Source organism: Sminthopsis crassicaudata, chromosome 2, assembly GCF_048593235.1.
Source record: "Sminthopsis crassicaudata isolate SCR6 chromosome 2, ASM4859323v1, whole genome shotgun sequence".
Lineage (NCBI taxonomy): Eukaryota > Metazoa > Chordata > Mammalia > Dasyuromorphia > Dasyuridae > Sminthopsis > Sminthopsis crassicaudata.
Genome location: NC_133618.1, coordinates 345,435,530 through 345,457,387, shown reverse-complemented (window position 1 = coordinate 345,457,387; position 21,858 = coordinate 345,435,530). Strand labels below are relative to the sequence as shown.

General features: G+C 32.7%; 1 protein-coding gene across 3 annotated transcripts in view; it reads right to left on the bottom strand.

Moving 5' to 3' along the window:
- Nucleotides 1-21,321, bottom strand: part of ATL1 (atlastin GTPase 1) — a 103,134-nt gene extending 81,813 nt beyond the window's left edge. For 2 of the 3 annotated variants that reach the window (XM_074290658.1, XM_074290659.1), the window contains exon 1: nucleotides 21,089-21,321. In XM_074290658.1, the coding sequence (XP_074146759.1) occupies nucleotides 21,089-21,122 (34 nt within the window). In that variant the 5' untranslated portion in view covers nucleotides 21,123-21,321. The remainder of the gene's footprint in view (nucleotides 1-21,088) is intronic. The other variant, XM_074290660.1, reaches the window with a different exon arrangement.
- Nucleotides 21,322-21,858: the final 537 nt, after the last annotated feature.

Sequence of the window (21,858 nt, the reverse complement as noted above, 5' to 3'; positions counted from 1 at the left end):
AGTTACTTTGTCCAACTTTATGGCAATAAATTTGATAACCTAAGTGAAATGGATGACTACCTTCAAAAATATAGGCTGCCCAGATTAACAAAGGAGGAAGTAAATTGCTTAGTCTCATTTCAGAAAAAGAAATAGAATAAGCTATTAATCAACTCCCTAAGAAAAAAAAAATCCCCAGGACCAGATGGATTTACATGTGAATGCTACCAAACATTTAAAGAACAATTAACTCCAATGTTATATAAACTATTTGAAAAAAACAGGGAATGAAGGATTCCTACCAAATTCTTTTTATGACACAGACACGGTACTGATACCTAAATCAGGTAGGTTGAAAACAAAGAAAATTATAGACCAATCTCCCCAATGAATATTGATGCAAAAATCTTAAATAAAATATTAGCAAAAAGATTATCGAAAATCATCTCCAGGATAATACACCATGACCAAGTAGAATTTATAACAGAAATTCAGGACTGGTTGAATATTAGGAAAACTATTAGCATAATTGACTATATCAATAATCAAATTAATAAAATCATATTGTCATCTCAATAGATTTTTTTCTATTTGACAAAATGATAAAATCCAACATCCATTCCTATTAAAAACACAAGAGTATAGGAATAAATGGGCTTTTCCTTAAAATATCAGTAGCATCTATTTAAAACTATCAGTAAGCATCATATGTAATGGGGATAAACTGGAACCTTTTCCAATAAGATCAGGAGTGAAACAAAGTTGCTCACTATCACCATTATTATTAAATATTGAATTAGAAATGCTAGCTTTGGCAATAAGAGTTGAGAAAGTTGAGAAAGAGATTAAAGGAATTAGTGTAGGTAATGAGGAAACCAAATTATCACTCTTTGCAGATGATATGATTCTACTAAAAAGCTATTAGAAATAATTCACAATTTTAGCAAAGTTGCAGGACACAAAATAAATCCACATAAATCATTAACATTTTATACATCGCTAAGAAAATTCAAAGCAAAAGATAGAAAGAGAAACTCCATTTAAAATAACTGTCAATAGTATTAGATATTTGTGAATCTATCTGCCAAAGGAAAGTCAGGAACTATAAGAGCAAAACTACTTTCCACAAAATAAAGTCAGATCTAACCAATTGGAAAAAATATTAAGTGCTTTTGTATAGGTCAAACAAATATAATAAAGATGACAATACTACCTAAACTCTTTATTTAGTGCTATACCAGTCAGACCCCCCAAAAACTATTTTAATGACATAGAAAAAAATAACAAAATTCATCTGGAATAACAAAAGGTCAAGATTTTCAAGGGAACTAATGAAAAAAAAAATCAAATGATGGTGGCCTAGATGTACCAGATCTAAAACTATATAATAAAGTAGCAGTCACCAAATAGACTACTTGATCAGTGGAATAGGTTAGGTTCACAGGACAAAATAGTAAATAACTTTAAAAATCTAGTGTTTGACAAACTCAAAGACCCCAACTTTGGGGATAGGAATTCACTATTTGACAAAAACTGCTGGGAAAACTGGAAATTAGTATGGCAGAAACTAGGCATGGACTCACACTGAACATTGTATACCAAGATAAAAATCAAAATGGGCTCTGATTTAGGCATAAATAATGAGATTATAAATAAATTAGAAGAACATAGGATAGTTTACCTCTCACACTTGTGGAGGAGGAAGAAATTTGTGACCAAAGAACTAGAAATCATTATTGATCACAAAATAGAAAACTTTGATTATATCAAATTAAAAAGCTTTTGTACAAACAAAACTAATGCAGACAAGATTAGAAGGGAAACAATAAACTGGGAAAACATTTTTACAATCCAAATTTCCGATAAAGGCCTCATTTCCAAAATATATAGAGAAATGACTCTAATTTATAAGAAATTAAGCCATTCTCCAATTGATAAATGGTCAAAGGATATGAACAGACAATTTTCTGATGAAGAAATAGAAACTATTTCTAGCTATATGAAAAGAAGCTCCAAATCATTATTAATCAGAGAAATTAAGACACCTCTGAGATACCACTACAAACCTGTCAGATTGGCTAGTATGAGAGGAAAAGATAATGCTGAATGGTGGAGAGGATGTGGGAAAACTGAGACACTGATGCATTATTAGTGGAATTGTGAACAAATCCAACCATTCTGGAGCACAATTTGGAACTATTCTCAAACTGTGCATACCCTTTGATCCAGCACTGTTATTACTGGGCTTATTATATCCCAAAGAGATCTTAAAGAAGGGAAAGGGAGCTCTATATGCAAAAATGTTTGTAGCAGCCCTTTTTGTAGTGTCCAGAAACTGGAAATTGAATGGGTGCTCATCAATTGGAGAATGGCTGAATAAGTTGTGGTATATGAATGTTATGGAATATTATTGTTCTGTAAGAAATGACCAACAGGATGATTTCAAAAAGACCTGGAGAGACTTACATGAACTGATGCTGAGTGAAATGAGCAGAACCAGGAGGTCATTATATACTTCAACAACAATACTATATGATGATCAATTCTGATGGATATGGCTCTCTTCAACAATGAGATGAACCAAATGAGTTCCATTTGTTCACTAATGAAGAGAACCAGCTACACCCAGTGAAAGAACTATAGGAAATGAGTATGAACTACAACATAGTATTTCTACTCCCTCTGTTTTTTTCTGCTTGCATTTTTGATTTCCTTCTCAGGTTATTTTTACCTTGTGTCTTAGTCTGAGTTTTCTTGTGCTGCAAAATAATTGTATGGATATGTAAACATATATTGTATTTAACATATACTTTAACACATTTAACATGTATGGGTCTACCTGCATTCTAGGGTTGGGAGTGGGGGGAAGGAGGGGAAAAGTTGGAGCAGAAGGTTTTGCAAGGGTCAATGCTGAAAAATTACCCCTGTAATCTCATAAATAAAAAGCTATAATAATGAAAAAAGTATAATTTTTAGGCAATCTTAATGAAACTAATGAGAAAACAGCAGGCATGCTTTCATAAGGGAGTAAGTAGTATCCTAAAGACATCAGAGAAAAAGGAAAATGACATAAATGTCCAAAAGTATTTATAGCACCTCTTTTTGTTGGCAAAGAATTAGATACTGAGGAAATGTTCATTAACTGGGGAATGGCTGACTAAATCGTGACATTTAATCGTAATATTGAGCTGTATGAAAGGACAAGTAGGATGGTTTGAGAAAAATCTGGGAAAGCTTTTATGATTATATTGTAATGAGTGACTTGACTATTATGACCAATGCAATGATTCAAGACAATTCCAAAGAACTTGTGATGAAAAATGTTATTCTCATTTAGAAAAAGATCTTAGAGACTTTTAAGTGCAAATTAACTCCATGATCAGAGGAATTCACAAATGAATTTTATCAAACATTCAAAGAAAAATGGTTTTGAAAACAATGGAAATGAGTTACTTTTATGACAGATATGGTTTTAATATATTAACTAGGAAAAACTAAAATAGGAAAATGAACAACAAATATCGTATGATTATATTAATAGACACAGAAAAATTTATGGATAGAATACAACATCATTACTATTAAAATACTAAAAAACCAAGGACTATATGGATTGATTCTTAAAATAATAAAATTTTTAATTGTTATTTAATTGTGTCTGATTCTTGATGACCCCATTTGGGGTTTTCTGACAAAAGTTAATAGAGTGATTTGCCATTTTCTTCTCTAGATAATTTTACAGATGAAAAAACTGAAGCAAACAGCCCAGGAACACACAGCTAGTAAGTGTCTAATGCCAAATTTGAATTTAGATTTTCTTGACTCCAGGCCGTACTCTATCCACTATCCCCAAGATAATTTGTATTGTAAATAAACTAGAATTCTGTCCATTAAAGTCAGGGATGAAACAAGTATGTCAGGTGCCAGTATGTCTATTTACCATAATATTGAAAATGCATGGTAGAACATGACAAGAAAAAGAAATCTAAGGAATAATCACAGGCAAAGCAACAAAATTATCAGATTTTATAGGTAATATGAGGTATGTTTAACCCCAAAGAATTAAGTAAAATTAATTTAAACAATAAAAAATGCAGTTATCTTACAGGATATAAAATAAATCCACATAAGTCATTAACTATATAATTTGAATAAAACTTAGCAAAAAGCATTAGAGAAAAAATCCATTTAAATTACTTAAGGCTACTTGATAATTTAACCTTCCAAGCCATACTCAAGAACTACATAAATATATTTCTAAACATCTGTTTATAGAAATAATGACAGGTTTAAACAACTGGAATAATATTAATTATTCTTATACAGGTTAAGCCAAAGTAGTAAAAAAGTTCAATATTACTTAAATTAATTTACTTATTCAATGCCATGCCAATCAAACTATCAAAGAATACTTTACAGAAGAATTTTAAAGAAATTCACATGGATGAAAAAAGGAATCAAGAATCTCAAATGGAATAATTATAAGAAGGGTAGACTAGATATTAAAATATACTAAAATCAATAATTCTTAAAATATGGTACTGACTATAAAAGAAAAAACATTGAGCAGTGGAACAGAAAAGGTATACAACATATAGAAGGAATTGTATTCAGGTCCTTAATATTCAATGAACACAAAAGATTCCAGCTACTGGGATAAAAGGATTCACTCTTTGACAACAACTTCTGAGAAAAATGGAAAACAAAAATAGATTTTTTTCTCTCAATGGTATTTTGTTTTTCTAAATATGTGTAAATATAAATTTTTTTTTAAAGCAAGTCACCTGAGGTTAAAATGACTTGCTCAAGATAAGACAGCTACTGTTAGAGATCTCAGGCCAAATTTGAACTCAGTTCCTCTTGATTCCAGGGATGGTACTCTATCTACTATACCATCTAGCAGCCTCAAATATAATATTCCACATTAATTTTTGTAACACTTTGTGTTCCAAATGTTTTCTCCCTCCCTCTTACCTCCCCTCTTCCTAAGACAGCAATTGGTCTGATATAGTTAAATATGTACAAACCTGCAAAAATAAATTGAGACCAGTATCTTATGCCTTATATTAGCATAAGCCTTATGTATCAAGTGAATATCTAATCTAGACAAAAATCTTACATCATAAAGAATTTTAAAAGTATAAAAAAGATTACCTATTCAGTTATGTGAATAGGAGAAAAAATCATGACTAAAGAATCATGAAAAATGTATAGAAATGCATAATTTTGATTGTGCAAAATTTAAAAGGTTTTACACAAATCCAATAAAGCTAAGATTAAAAGGAAAACTAGTGGGGAAAATCTTTGCAACAAGTTATTTAATGAAAGTTTTATTTCTAAAATATATAAAAATTGCATTCAAATTTATAAGAAAAAAGAACCCTTTCCCAATTGATAGATGATCTAAGGATAAAAATAGATACAATTTCAACTGGGGAAAGCCTGGCTATTTACAATCACATTAAAAAAATAATTCTTCAAATAACTAATAAGAGAAATGAAAATAGTTATTATTTGAAGAATAACTAATAACTAATAAGTCTAAGATTTGATTATTTATCAGAGCCTCAAAGATGACAAAAGTGGAAAATAGTACAAAAAAATTATTCAACAGCACATGTCCTTTGACCCAACTATGACTGAGTCCTATGATTACTAGGTCTAAACCCAAAAGAGATCAAAGAAAGAAGAAAAGATCTGTGTGAACAAAAAAATTTATAAAAATTATTCTTGTGGTAGCAAAAAAACTGAAAATTAAGAGAAAGTCCATAGATTAAGAAAGGACTGAATAAATGAAAATTTGTTTTTTATTCAAAGGGGTAAAGGTGTATCAAGTGGTGCTAATTTTTAAAAATTAGAGAGATGGGAAGGAGATGCTACAAATATAAAATAGCACATGAACTTTCATATGAGTTTAATGCATTATTAATTATAAATTGTTTTACTTTGTTACATGGGATCTTTAACAAAATGAGAGAAATCTGTAAAAAATTTCTAATGAAATGAAGTATCAACAAAACTCCTCTAAAAGTGAATGAAAGGGGAAATAAACTAAAGGCTTGAAAAATTTCAAAAGGGAAAATAAACCCTCAATAAGAATCCAGAGCATAAGCAAATAAAATAGCAAAGATAATCCTAAAACCAAAATAAAAGCTAAGTATTAATTTTTCATAAATAGATTCCTTAAAATTTTAGGATCCTCTCTTGGCTTTTATTTCTAAAATTGTCTGATATATGTTTGAAGATCCTTAACTCAACTTTCATCGTACAAATAGTGGATAATTTGTTCAAAGAAAATGATAATGAGACAACAATATACCAAAACTTAGGATACAGCAAAGGCAGTTCTTAATAAAATTTTATATCTCTAAACATTTCTAGTAGCAAAAGAGAGGAAAGAGAGATCAATGAACTTAAAAATACCAAAAAAGCAACACATCAAAAATCCTAATTATGAAAATCAATAAAGAGCCAAACAAAATAGAACATTAAAAATGATTAAATAGCTAAGATAAAAAAGGTTCCGATTTATTTTATCTATTTTGTCAAATGAACAAATGAAATTCAGGTACCAAAATAAAAAATAAAATGAAGCATTCACAAGGAAAAACTAGGGATTATGAACAACTATTTTGCCTAATTATATAGCAATAAAACGGCTAACTTAAATAAAGTAGATGAATATATTTTAAAATATAAAATATCCCAATTAACAACATCAGCTAGAGAGACTTGAAATAACCAAGTCTCAAAAAAAAAAAAAAAAAAAAAAAAGAAAAGAAAAGAAAAGAAAAGAAACTAAAACTAGCTATAAGTAAACTTCTCAAGGAAAAAAAAGTAACTCATAGCCAAATGAATTTTAAAAGTGAAAATCTATCAAATAGTCAACCAAAAAAAAATCATTCTCATGCCATTTGAGTGGTCTAGATTTCTGGTGGCCTAGAGATTAGTGGCTATAAGAGATTTGTTAAGAATATCCTTTAAATCGGCTGCAGGTTTTAGGAGTGAAATTATTAGTTGCAAAATGAAAATTTATTGTTGGATGGAAACCAGTTTACCAAGAGACTGACTTCTATAGTGGCAGATCTATGGGGAAATGGAGTGTTGCAGTGAGAATTCAGTTCTCAGTGGACAGAAGGATCCTGATAGCTGAGTGAGCTATCTAGGCCCATCTGTAAAAGACCTTTGTTAATGGAAGCTATTATATTAGGTGTCTTGATGGGGGCTGGGATAGCCCAAGCAGGTCAGACCTAGTGGGGACTGGGAAGCCCAGATCTCCTCTTGGAATTAACAACACTTCAAAGGGGTGCTTTTTGATTAGAATTTCTAATTGAATCAAAGGTTCTGGCATCCTGAAAAAATAACTTTTCTGGGGGTGATATGCCTTTCCCAGGAATGATTGAGACTCTGAAAGGGATCACAGATCAAAAAGAAATACAGTTTCTTAAAGGGACCACAACCTGCTTCAATTCCAATAGTAATAATGCAAGAACAGTATTGCAAAAATTGTGAAGCAGAACTCTATCAATCTAAATAAATCAGAGAAGAAAACTATAGACTAATAAATCTCAATGCAAAAGCATTAAATAAAAAAAAAACAGTTATAGGATCATATTAAAAAGATTATACTCTAGGATTAGGTTGGATTTTCATCAGGAATTCATGATTAGTTCAAATTAATAGAAGTATAAATATAACAGAGCATATCAATAGGAAAACAAAATTTATATCATATCAATAAATATAAGAAAGGATTTTGAGAAAATATAATATGTATGTTGAAAATTTTTTCTGAAGGCAGAGGGACAGTTTCATACTTTCTAAATAAGGTAAAAAAACTCAATTTTAAGCCTAGAGCTAGCATTATCTGTATTGGAGAAACACTAAAGATTTTTAAAATAAGTTTAGACTTGATAAAACAAACTGTCAGCATTATCACTTTTTAAAATAGTTCTAGAAATGCTAGCTATAGCAAAAAGGCAAGAAAAAGATTTAATAAATATAAACAAAGGAGAAGTAAAATTATCTATGTTGATTTCCTTGGAAAATCCTAGGGATTCAACTAAAAATTAAATTAAATAATTATGTAATTACTTATAACCTGCTTTGTGAATAAATCCATGAAAATGAACTGCATTTTTTGAGATTTCTAGGAAAATTTAGTAGGAGAAATTGGAAAAAGTCTACTTACAATGTAATGGGAATTTGGCATGTACATATAACAACTTTGGTGGTGTTACTTAACATATGTAAGAGACTAGAATGCCTATTTAATTAGATATGTTCTGCTAACTATGTGTAGGAGAAACTTTTTCAGTTGGCTAAGTAGCCAGATCTCTTTGGTCATTCTCTTTCTCTTGGTTTGATTCTTTTGCTGACGGCCTTGGGCCAAAGACAATATTGTAAAGTGAGAAGCCCTGGGCCTTTTCCTGAGACAAATTATTGTAATGTCAGAGAAACTGAGGCAAGGCAGAGATTGGTTTTTAATCTTTTTAATGTGGAGAGTTTAGACTAGATGACTGAATGGAACTCATGTTCAAAATCATTCAGCCCAGAGGATCTGAGGCCAGGAATTTATGCAGGATTTTAGCTAACTAGGGTTTGTGAGCATACAATCTTATATACTAGAGAACAAAGGCAGATAAGGAGGGTGAAGACACTGGGTGGGCAGACAAGCCATAATTCCAGGAAAGGATCATAACTTAATCCTGATGGGATAGGGGTTAAGATAAGGTTGAAAGCAGGAGATAGCAGGGCTTGGGGCAATACTTGAAAGGAGGGTGAAATTATCCCAGTAAGTATTGAGATAAATCACCTGGAGTTTATGACTCATGGTATGTCAAGGTTTTTCCTGACTCAATTCTCCCAATCCTAATGGCAGGGAAGGGGATGGTCATAATAATTTTATTCAGGACATATAATTACATGTGGCCTTGGTCCATTGTCTCTGTGTTTCCTCTTTTTCATTTTTGTAAAGGATTGGAGATTAGGATCTTATACGTTTTGAAAAGTTAGGAAAACTAAGCAACTAGGGTTTGCAGTTAGCCCAGCATTATTGCCTCAAGGAGCAAGGGGTGACCTTTGGGAGTGATTTTTAGGACTTAGCAGTAGCTTAGATGAGGACACACTTGGTAGTCATACTGTAACTTGATGTGAACTTGTTGGGACCAATTGGACTAAGTGTGAATCTGTTCTTTCTAGAGACTTAAGTAGGATGATTAATATTCCTGAGGCGTTAACAGAAAAAGTTTGTACTTTCGTTCTTGTTATATATTTGAAGCAAATATTACTTTGTAAGAGCAAGTCACTTAACCCTATTTGCCTCAGTTTCTTTATCTATAAAATAAGTTGGGGAATAAAATGGCAAACTACTCCAATCTTTCTGCCAAGAAAACCTCAAATGGGGCACAAAGAGTTGGACAAAACTAATCAATTAAACAGTAAAAATCTCTTTGTAAAAGTTAATCATTATTAAGTGAATAAGTGGACCTGGAGCACTAGTCAATGGAAACAAACAGTAGGGGGCCAGGGTGAGACACTGATAGGATTCAAACTGAGGAAATTAAAGTCAATCCCAAATCCCTGGCACAATGGAATGTGCCAGAACATATTTTTAAAAAATCCTAAAAAGTACATAAACTATTTGGCAATACACTTGTAAATAATGTACTTGAGATTTATAAGAATAAAATGATAATTAGTTTGTGGTAATAAAAATAAATAATCCTAGAAATGTCAATTGTGGTTGGATTCTACCAGTATAACAAAAATGATGATGCTACCTAAATTAATTTATAGATTTAGCAACATACCAATCAAACTAGAACATATCAATATAAACTATTTCACAGAAGTAGACAAAACAGTAATACAATTTATTAAGGAAACAAGAGGTAAAGAATTTCGAGGGAAATAATGAAATAGAACAAAGGAAAAGGCAGAGAGGCAGAGAAATTAGAGATTAAATTGCTAACATTTGTTGGATTACATTCAAAGCAAAGGAGTTCAAGAAAAAAATCTACTTCTGCTTTGACTAAAACCTTTGATTGTGTGGATCACAACAAAATGTGACAAATCCTCAAAGAGATTGGTGTACCAGATCATTTTACTTTTCACCTGAATAACTTTAATGTGGGTCAAGAATCAACAGTTAAAATCAAATATGGAATAACTTATTGACTTATGATTGGAAAAGGAGTACAACAAAGCTATATATTGTCATGCTCTTTATTTAACTTATATTTAGAATACATCATGTGAACTACCAGGCTGGATAAATCAAAAGTATAAATCGAAGTTGCTGGAAGGAAACATCAACAATCTCATATATTCAGATAATCCCACTCTGATGGCAGAGAATGAAGAGGAATTTAGAAGCCTCTTGAGGGTAAAAGAATAACTTAACATAAAAAAAACAACAAAAGGAAACCCAAACCCTGAGATCATGCAAATTGATCTCATGGCAAATAGAGGGAGAAAAAATGGAAGCAGTGTTAGATTTTATATTCTTGGCCTCAAAGATCATTGCAGATGATGAATACAGACATGAAATTAAAAGATGCTTGCTCATTAAAGGGAAGGGACAAATACAGAAAATCTGATAGCATACTAAAAAGCAGAGACATAATCTTGCTGATAAAGGTCCATGCAATCTGAGTTATGATTTTTTCCAATAGCAATGTTTAACTGTGAGAATTGGACTATAAGGAAAGCTTAGTGCTGCAGAATCAATGTTTTTAAAGAATGGTGCTGGAATAGTCTTTTGAGAGTCCTTTGGACAGTAAGGATATCAAATCTGTCAGTCCTTAAAAAATAATTTCAAGCTATTCATTGCAAGGTCAAATACTGAAGATGAAGTTTAAATACTTTGGTCACATAACGAGAAAATAAGACTTGGGAAAACCTTAATGGTGGGAAAGATTGAAGGCAAAAGGAAAAGGGTTAGCAGACAATGAGATGGACAGTGTCCTGGAAATAGTGAACATGTACTTGGACAGACTTCAAGAGATAAAGGACCACAGAAGGGCCTGGTGTGCTATGGTCCATATGGTTAGAAAGAGAACACAACCAAATGATTGAACAACAACAAACAAATGGTCATATTTGAATATATAATAAGAGTATTATTGTACTGCAAGAAATGATGAATATGATGGATTTAGATAAACATGAGAAGACATATGCATTATGCAGCATGAAGTAAGGAGAACCAGGAGAATAATTTATATGAATTACACAACAATAGTGTTAGTGAAAATAATTTTGAAAGATTTCACAACATTGATCAAGTAACAACCAATTATGATTTCAAAAGACTGATGAAGAAACATACCTCCAACCTCTTCACAGAGATGTAATGAACTGAAAGTGCAGCAGAAATAAATTCTCAGTCAAGGTAAGTATATTATATTTTTTCATGACCACATATAATTACCCCAAAGCAAAGGCATTTACTAAGATGATGTAGTAAGAACAGTAACTACAAAACGTTCCCCACATAACTCTGAAGCACACTTTCCCACAGATATAAATAGTATCAGTAAGAAGACAGAGTGAACAGGAATCATCTAGTCCAAGTCTATGCAATGAGGAGAGGAGTTGAATTGTATTCTCAGAGTGCTCTTGGAAATGTTGAAGGAAATACAACACTGAATAAATTAGTGATTCAAAAATGCAGAAAACATTGGTCTCTTGTTTCTTCCCATCAAAAAGTATGATAAAGATAGCAGAGTAGGATGCTATAACAATGAAAAAGGAAAAATATCTTTCTTTTTTCCTTCCTTCCTTCCTTCTTTTGTGTCCCCATATTTTTCTTTCTCTTTGATTCTCTGGAATGGGTAGCAAGTTCTTCTTTCATGTATTTAACAATATATTCATATTGTTAAAGGATGGAGAGGGACCATTCTTCTTTCATCACGGCAATACAGTTATTTTAAAGTATGTGACAGCTAAGCAGAAGTATTGGTGTAGGCAAGCCTAGGCCTTGGGACTTTAGCTGCCTCTTCTGTTTTCTAATCCCTTTCCTGAATATAGATGATCAAATAGTAACACCAAGATGGATACATCCAAATATAGAGTATCTTTGTTAGTTTGAGCTGTGTGAAAGGTTCTGTTTTTCTAAGTTCTAGTTTCCTGGTAGGAGAATGAATATTCTGTCATTCTATGTTTCTTGTAGAAAATGATCATGAAAAGGAGGACAAACCTTAATCCTTAAGATTGACATGGACTTTGTAGCAGTTGTTCAGAGACAATGTAGAATTGAGGTGAAACAATTTAGCAGTCAGTCCAACAACTTGCATTCTGTTCTGGTGTTTAAGTCTCAACCTCCCAGGATAATATAACAATACTGCTTGTTTGTGCTTCTAAGGAACTTAGAACTAACTTAGAACTAAGGAACTTCTAAGGAACTTGTGCTTCTTAAAAATAACCCGATTTACATTGTACACTGCACATATAAAGTATGACTTTTTACACTTTTGGGGGAGTTTCTAGTCATGAACCAAACTTATTTTTGTGATTGTCTCTTAAGTTCCATACATAAAGACATAGTGAGCTTCTAATAATTCTTATTTTTATGTATAAAGAAAATCAAACCCAGAGAGAATAAATGTTTACACGAAGTCACTCAGCTAACAAGTGACATGGACTAGATAAAAATTCAAGGTTCTTGATTCTAAATCTTTCTGATGCCTTAACTGGTACCACCTTAATTTAGGCTTCTAGGAAATTCTGTTTTTACCACTATGCTCTGTAGAAAGGCATTGGAAAGGAAAAGAAAGTACAAAAGACCAGGATTCTAATTCCAACCATAATCAAAATTTAAGTTATAATGCTTTCTTTTTTTCAGAGATTGGTGTGAGTTGAGGGAATGAAGTGGACATGAATGAGGTATGGGTGCTTGCAACTATAGTTTTTTAGAAAGAGATGGACTTTCCTGGGGAATAAGAAAATTGACCTTGAAAGTAAGTTGCTGCCAGAGTACAGCACACATGCACAGGTTCCTTTTCTTATGTTAAAAGCTCTTTAGATCTGTTTTCTCATTTGTCAAATAAAACTAATGCCCATCTTATCCCTGACCATTTCATCAATTAATTGTGTAGCTCAAAAGAGATGATATTTATAAAAATATTTTGATAATTCTACAAATGTAAGGTTTTGTCATCATTCTCCTGAACTACACTTAAATCAACTTTCTCCATTAAATCCTTTTGAATATTCTATTATATTTTCTGTCTTTTATCTGTCTTGGCTTTTTGGGAGGAGGGACTCTGCCCCTATTCTTGATTTTTAGACTACTTGTGTCTCTTCTATCATTTCACGCATACAGAGCTGGAATAAAATAAAGAGCAATAATAGTCTTTTCTTCCAGCACTATGGATACTAGTTGTGAAGAAGTGACTCACTCTATATTCCTGCCCACTTGACTTGGTTCAAAATTTTACCAATATCCAAATCTTTCTATAACATGTTAAACTTTCTTATAGTTATAGGGCATATATTGTTATAATAAAATATCAATAACTATTTGGTACTAAATAGGATATAAAAAGAATAGCAGTGGAATATACTCGATAAATAAGAAGTAGAAGCCACCAAAAACATTAGCCCACTGTTTGATAAATCTAAGGATACAAATTACTGGGCAAGTAACTCTGATGAAAAGTTACTGGAAAAATTAGAAAACAGTTTGAATGGCAGTTTATTTTAGCAACTTATAGCATATTGCAAATGGAAATGTGACCTGAATATAAAAGGTCACATCATAAAGATATTACTGAAGAATTGAAGGTGGTACATTTTATAATGGTGGCCAGGGTGAAAAATTATTGACCAACAAGAGAACATAACAAAACAGACAGTTTTTATTACGTATTATAGAATTTTCTTGCACAAACAAAATCAAAACAGATAAAATAAAAGAAAATATAAGAAAGGATTAACTATTACTGATAAAAATAAGATATCTAAACAAATTAACCAAAGGCCACTCTCCAATATATAAATATTCAAAAGATACAACTTGTTTTCTTTTAAAAATTAATTTTTTATTTTTTGAATTTTGAAATTTTTTAAATTTAAACCAAAAGATCCCCCAATCTGTTTTCTGGGGGGAAAATATTGTTTGCAATTTCAGAAATCCCAGAATCTGTAGGGAGCATGAATTTAAAGGGACAGAGATTTCACCATTATGTTAGGTTTTCACTATAGTTCATTTTTTTTTTCCCTGAGGCTGGGGTTAAGTGACTTGCCCAGGGTCACACAGCTAGGAAGTGTTAGGTGTCTGAGACCCGATTTGAACTTGGGTCCTCCTGAATTCAAGGCTGGTGCTCTATCCACTGTGCCACCTAGCTGCCCCACTATAGTTCATTTAATTAATCAGGGGTCAGACTGAACACAGTGTCTTTCCCATACTTTTTCCTTAAGGTATTATTTCTATGTCTGGATAGAAAGCTTGGAAACTATATCTGAATGAACCCCAAAAAGTGTTTTTCCTTCTTCTCTTTGACCTATATAGAATTTCATTCTCTTAGGAATCTTTTGCTTCTCCATAGGACTGCTCAACATATTCACCTAAGAACCATGGGTAAATTAGGTTAGAGATAGCAATTGAATTAATGTTTGTACATATCTTTTTATTGTAAAATTTAAATTTAATGAAATTAAAATATTATTTGTCTTCTATTATCAATGCTTCCATTACGTTATTGTATATCTTTATTTATTTACCTAATATTTTTTCAGTTACATTTAAAACAATGTTTTATATTTGTTTTTAAAACTTTTGAGTTCCAGATTCTCTCCCTTATTCCTACCCCCAACCCTTATTAAGAGACCACATGTGAAGTTACACAAAACATTTCCTTAAGAGTTGTGTTGAGCATATTATATTTAACATATACTTTAACATATTTAACATGTATTGGACTACCGGCCATCTAGGGAAGAGGGTGGGGAAAAGGAGGGGAAAAGTTGGAACAAAAGATTTTGCAAGGGTCAGTGTTGAAAAATTACCCATCCATATGTTTTATATATAAAAAGCTATTAAAAAAACCATGATAACTTTGTTGTATATTTGAAAGGAAATAAAAAGAGTTGTATTGAGAAAGAAAACAGATCTCTCACCCTAATTTAAAAAAACCTTCAAGAAAAAGAAAGTAAGAGACAGATAGACAGAGAGAGAGACAGAGAAAAAAGGGAGAAAGAGGAGAATACTTCAATCTGTATTCAGACACAGTTTCTTGTCTTGGTATCGATAGGATTTTTCATCATAAGTCCTTCAGAGTAGTTGTGGATCATTGTACTACTGGAAAGAGCAAAGTTATTTACAGCTGGTCATCCTAGAACATTGCTAATATTCTGTATAGAATACATTTCACTTTACTTGAATTCATGAAGGATTTCCAGGTTTTTTTTAAGATTTTTTTTCCCTAAGAGCATTCTGTTCATTATTTACCATAGAACAATAATATTCCACAACAATCACATATTACAATTCAACTGAATGAGCCCAATTAATTCTCATGCCCTTAATTTACAGGTTTTTGTCCTGAGAAAAGAGCTGCTACAAATATTTTTGTAAATATAGGTCTTTTTTCTTTTTTTAAAAAAATCTTTTTTTTTATATTTATGCCTAGTACTGGTATTGTTAAGTCAAAGGATATGCATGAATTTATAGCCCTTTGCACATAGAGTATATCTTTTGATCACTTATCAATTGGAAATAAGCTGTTTTCAAAATGAGAATTGCAGATACATAAATTATTGTATGAAAACATACTCTGAATAATTAATAACATGAAAATTAAAAACTAAAATAACTGTACAGCTTTACCTCATACTTTTAAACAGGCAAAATTGACTAGAAAAAAAGTGGAATAATTCATTTTGGAAGAGTGGTGAGAAGTCAGGGACATATACTGCAATATAAATATTCTGGGCCCAAAAGAGAGACCTAAGATAGAAATGAAAGTCTAATAAATACCAAAATAACAGCACTTGTGGTAGCAAAGAAATGGAAACAAAGTAAGTGCCCAAAGATTGAGGTATGATTAAACTAATTATGAAATGGTTTTATGCCATATGAAATGAAAAAGATGAAAAATCTCAAGAAACATGAGATTTGTTTGAACAAAGCAAAATAATATACATGACAAGAAGTTTCTAATCTACCTCAAATGTCTATTCACTCCAATGCATTTCCACACAATTGTCCAAAGCATATTTCTAAAGCACAGATATGACTGTGTTATTCTTCTACTCAATATACTCTAGTGCTTCTTATTACTTCTAGAATCAAATATAGAATCCTGTATTTAAAAATCTTTCACAACCCATTGCCAACCTATCTTTCCAAGCTAATTATAATACTCCCTTTCATGAACTTTATGGTCTAATTATACTGTTCTTCTTGTGATTATTGACACCTGATATCCTACATTTCTTTCCTCTGCACAAGTTGTCACCCATGCCTAAAATGCATTTCCTCCTTATCTCTACTTCTTAGAAAACTTCAAAGGTCAACTTAACTGTAATTTTCTACATAAAGTCTTCCTTTCTGTATAAAGCGTTAAATATGAAATTACCAACAATATTTATTGCATATGCTTATATAAATGCACTTTTTCTTCCTTGACAGAATGTAAGCTCCTCAAGAAGCTTTATTTTGTATTCATATCCCAAATGATTAGAATGGTACCTGGAATAGTGTGTATTAAGTGAATGTTGACTGATTGAAGTAAATGCTTGTTGCATTAAAAAAAACATTAAAATAATACCAAAAGAAAGCTGAACTCTGAATAAATGAAAATTCATTATCTTGCAAAAGAGATGATGAAATAGGCATATGCTTGCAGAGATTTGGAGGACTATGAGGGCAGAATATTGCATATGGTTTTTGCATCTCAATATATTGACTATTCTTAAGTATTTTTCTTTGTTACAAGGAAAAGTTCAATGTGAGAGTAGGGGCATAAATTGAGAAATAACCATGACGTACCAAAAAAACCAAAAAAACCAAAACAACAAAACACTTATTTTAAATTGAAAATAGCACCAATTTTGGGAGATAGATATTTTCATAAGGTTTCATTGCAAAATCCCACAATTATTATTCTGTGTCTATAGCAGTTGTTGAAGAATAATCATTCTAAAAAAATTTTAGGAATGTATGCACATCTACACATTTACACATATACACTAGAGAAAGTATGACTTACTGAATAAGAAAACTTGTCTTCATATCAAGAAACTATGATTTGAGTTGTCCTGACACTGTCTCTGTCCTGTCTCTGACACATACTGTCTTTGTTGCATAAACTCATTGTGATGTGGACAAATTTCTAAAAACAGCTGTTGCCCTCACTGGTAAGAGAATGTTTGTATATTTTGTTTGTGTGTGCATATATCTCTACACACAGATATTTGGTTGTTTTTTTCTTTTTTTTATGATAGTTTTTTATTTACAAGATACATTCATGGGTAAATTTTCAGCATTGACAGTTACAAAACCTTTTATTCCAATTTTTCCTCTCCCTCCCTCCACCCCCTCCTCTAGATGTCAGGTAGACCAATGCATATGTTAAAGTATATGTTAAATACAATATATGTATACATGTTCATATAGTTATTTTGCTGCACAAAAAGAATCGGACTTTGAAATAGTGTACAATTAACTTGTACACACAGATATTTGTATAAATACATATATATGTATATACACACACACACACACAAATGAATTCATCTAGCATATATGTGAGCACATTCATGTTCTTAAGCATATATGCCTGCCTTGAATAATTCTTCTAAGAAAGTAAGAACATGCTATGTTAAGGAATCTTTAACATAAGTGAGGTTCTCAGACATAATGTTCTGTGATATTGCAAAGGAAAAAAAGGTTAGTCTGCCCACAAACAGAATCATTAAGCCAAACATTTAGCAGAACACAATGGTATCAGGAACATATGTCACATGAATAAGAACACATGTTATACAAGCACTTTGGTTTTTGCATTGCAAAAAATCAAAACTATCTAAAGGAAATTAACATTTAAGGACTAGTCAAAGTCTTTTGAAAAAATAAATGCAACTTAATTTAATTTCAATGGACAGTTATTAAACACCTGCAAGTGCTAAGCAACATGAAATGGAATTGGAAGCAGCAAGGTGGGTCTAGAGACAGGAAGACCTAAATTAAAATGCAGCCTTAGAAACTTATGTGACCATGGGCAAGTCATATAATTTTTGTTTGATTAGGTTTCCTCAACTATACACTGGAGATAATAACAGTACCTACCTACTAGGATTATTGTGAAGATTAAATAAGACAATATTTGTAAAGCACCTGGCACACAATGAAACTATATAAATGCTAGCTATTATTATTAACAACATTAGTGTTAGTATAGATTTGGTACATTATCAGTTAATTATTAATAACTATTAGCTAATAATTATAATTTATTTACTATTAATTGCTGTTGTTTAATTGTTTTTCACACATGTCTGACTCCTGGTAATCCCTTTTGGGTTTTTTTTGGAAAAGATAGTGGAGTGGTTTGCCATTTTCTTCAGCTAATTTTGCAGCTGAGAAACTGAGGCAAAAAGGTTAAGTGACTTGTCCTGGGTCACACTGCTAGTAAGTGTCTGAAACTAGATTTGAAGTCAGGTCTTATTGACTCCAGGCCTTAGAGCTCTTATCTTCTATTAGTTAGGAGGCAACTAGTTCAATGAATGAAGCACTGGAGAAAGTTTCTTTGCCAATAAAACCCCATAATACATGTATTATGGTCCATGGGGTCACAAAGAGTTGGACAGAACTTAATTGAACAAACACAAGTTATTAATTAGAAAATTAGTTAGTAGAGAACTGGCATTGGAGACAGGGAGACCTATATTCAAGTCCTGCTTCTGATGCATATTAACTGTTATCCTGGACAGGTCATTTAACCTCCTAATATCACAGCAAGTCTAGAAGTTGAAGAAAAGGTACTACTTGCACTGATAGAAGTTTCTAAATCAAGATCCCTATGCCAATGCAATATTGGAGCTAGTCCCTATCATAATCCCTACTATCAGATATTGGGGATATGAAACTGAAAATTTTACATTTATGTACAAAATAATTTGAGGAGTAGGAGACAGCAATAACTAATAGAACAATTATGAAAAGTTTGGTTAAAGATGTTGAGCCTGAATGGATCCTTGAAAGAAGTTTAGGATTCAAGAGGCAAACATGAGGAAGAAATTTAATGTAAGCATGAGAAACAAAAAAATAAGGATTCCACTTCAAAGGACCTAGTATTTCAGTTTGGAATAGATATTAATGTGAAATAAATCTAGAAAAATTATGATTGAATTTACAAAAGCCAATGAGACCACAAAGAAAAATAACAAGGACTGAGCCTGAAGGAACACTTGTTACTAGAAGCTTCAAACTGGATGCTGATCCAGCTGGGCAAATAAATAACCGGGAAAGTTCAGTGTCCTGGAAGCAAAGGAGAATAATATATCCATGATATTCTTGTGTATGAATATTGATAAAAAGCCACTAGATTTTAGCAGCTTAGAAAGATGCTTAATTATTACTGCAACAAAAGAACTCTCTAAGGATAAAATTTGGTTATTCTTAGGCCCAAGTGTTTTCATATTATATTCCTGAGATCCTTCCCAACACATTGATCTTCAGTACATTCCTTTCAGATCTGCCCCAATTTATAGAAGTAGAACGTTATATGTTGTATCTATGAGGAAAATCAGAAGCACAAGATACATGAGGCAAATAAATATATGCAGTATTTGTATGTATATGCATATATATACAAATATAATTATATACTTACATGCAGATATATATCTATATAAAATATAGATATCAAAAATACCTGTAAAATCACATAAAATTAAACTTAGGTCTCCTAGGTCAGAACGATGAACTTTCCATAATTAAAAATAAAATCTTATCCGATAGTCAAAACAATACTCTCCTTTGTTGTCATAGTGACATAAGGCTGCAGTGCTTTATATGAATGAGCTATTTCTATGAGTGCATCTGCCTTTATCAGGCAATTCAAAGGAAAGGTAGGAACTCTTGGTCTGCAACAAAACTGCATTATCCGGTTCCGGAGCATCAAGCGGGTGGGGCTCGGTTCTCTTCCATCACTGCAGTGGCTCTGTTTGCCTGTGAAGTCCCGCCCACCCTTTAACAGAGGGAGCCCGCTAAGCTTCTTCCTCTCTCCTTCACCCCTCCCAGTCCGACTCTGAATCACGAGCTCAGTATCTTGCAGGGGAAAATCACGAAACAAAGCAGCCTAAAACCAGGGTGTCAGACCGGGGACTGGGGGAGGGGAGCAGGAATGAAAGAAAGATGCTGTTCTTTTCCTTTCTAAAAGCTCCTCACCCCCTGGGGGAAGCATTCTGGAACAGAATAGATTGCCTAATATTTAGCAACATTCTCTCTTTTCTATAGGCTCCAATCTATGACAGATTGCAAGCTTCTTATTTTGCCACTCTAGTTAAAAGCTCAGTAACCTTGTTCTGTATCCCTGCATTCCTTTCTCCTCCTCTACCCCGCCCCAAAACCCGCAGCCCCGGGAGCTAGGGCTCAGAGGACATAGGCTGTGCACTGAAAGCTGTCGGCCCAAAGTGGTCTGCTTGCTTGCTCTCTTGCTGCAATATTCTCTCATCTCCTTTTGATCAGTGACACCATTACTGCTCCACTCCCTTAGTCTCCATTGATTTTTTTCTTTTAGTCCATCCCGCGCATATCTCATAAGACCTCCGGGAAAGAGCCGTTTGTTCAAGTGCTGGGACTGCATTGGGAAGGGAAGGAATGCATTGTAGGTTTACATCTAGACGCAGCAGCAGCTTATACTAGGCCCTTGTTCAAATGGAGGGAGAGCGGGAGAGGATTTAGTCTCAGCCATAAAAGGCATTTAAAAGGCGAGCAGCAGGCGCTCTTAACTGCTTTCGCCTAGCCTTGTAATACAACAACTGGAGCCAAGTGCGGTTTTGGTTTTCTTCCCTCTCCGTTTTAGAAGCATTGGTTAGAAAATAACAAATTCTGAGACCATGGAAGGCTTTTAGGGAGAAAGTACTGTTGGCTACCTACCCCAGCTGTTTCTGTCCCTGCGACTCTTGGCCATAGCGATACACCTAGTAGTGGTGATGCTGCTGCTGCTGGCGGTCTTCTTTCTGATAATTCTTGCTGTGCCCTGGACTTCAGGTTGCAGCTTTGGAAGTCACCGTTGGTTGGATGCAGTTCTCTGCGTCTGAAGATGTTGCAACGCATTAGTAGGGAGGGGTTGAGAGGAAATGGGAGGAGATGTAAAGGGATGGAAATGGAGCTCAACATCACTAACTGGAGTTCTCACAAACGCCAATATGAGGCTCTTCTATGCCAATTCACACCAATACTTAAGAGTGATTAGAAGATGCATTTGAGTATTATCAGTGAAACACACAAGTACACCTGAGTATGATTTTTCCTCTTCATGTCACACATTACTTGAATAAGAAATCCATAGAACTAGCAGTCTCCTAACATTCACACAATGCTAATAAAACTCATATTGAATGTTCAGAGAAGTACAAATAACTCTTTCACAAGTATCTAAATACACAAAACCAAGCAACGTGCTCACAGAGTTCAAATATTGCATGCTTTATCATGAAGCCAAATTCCTTTCATTTTAATTCTTTTCTTGGTCCTCAGTTTACATTTGCATATGTTTATTTTACCTAAGAACCAGACTGTATTTACTTTGAACAAGGATAAAAGGAAGTTTGAAAAACACATACATCCTTACTAATTCAACATTTAACAACCTAAAAATGTTTTGAGAATTTTTTTCTAGATTTGTAGTGGCATTTTTTGAAATA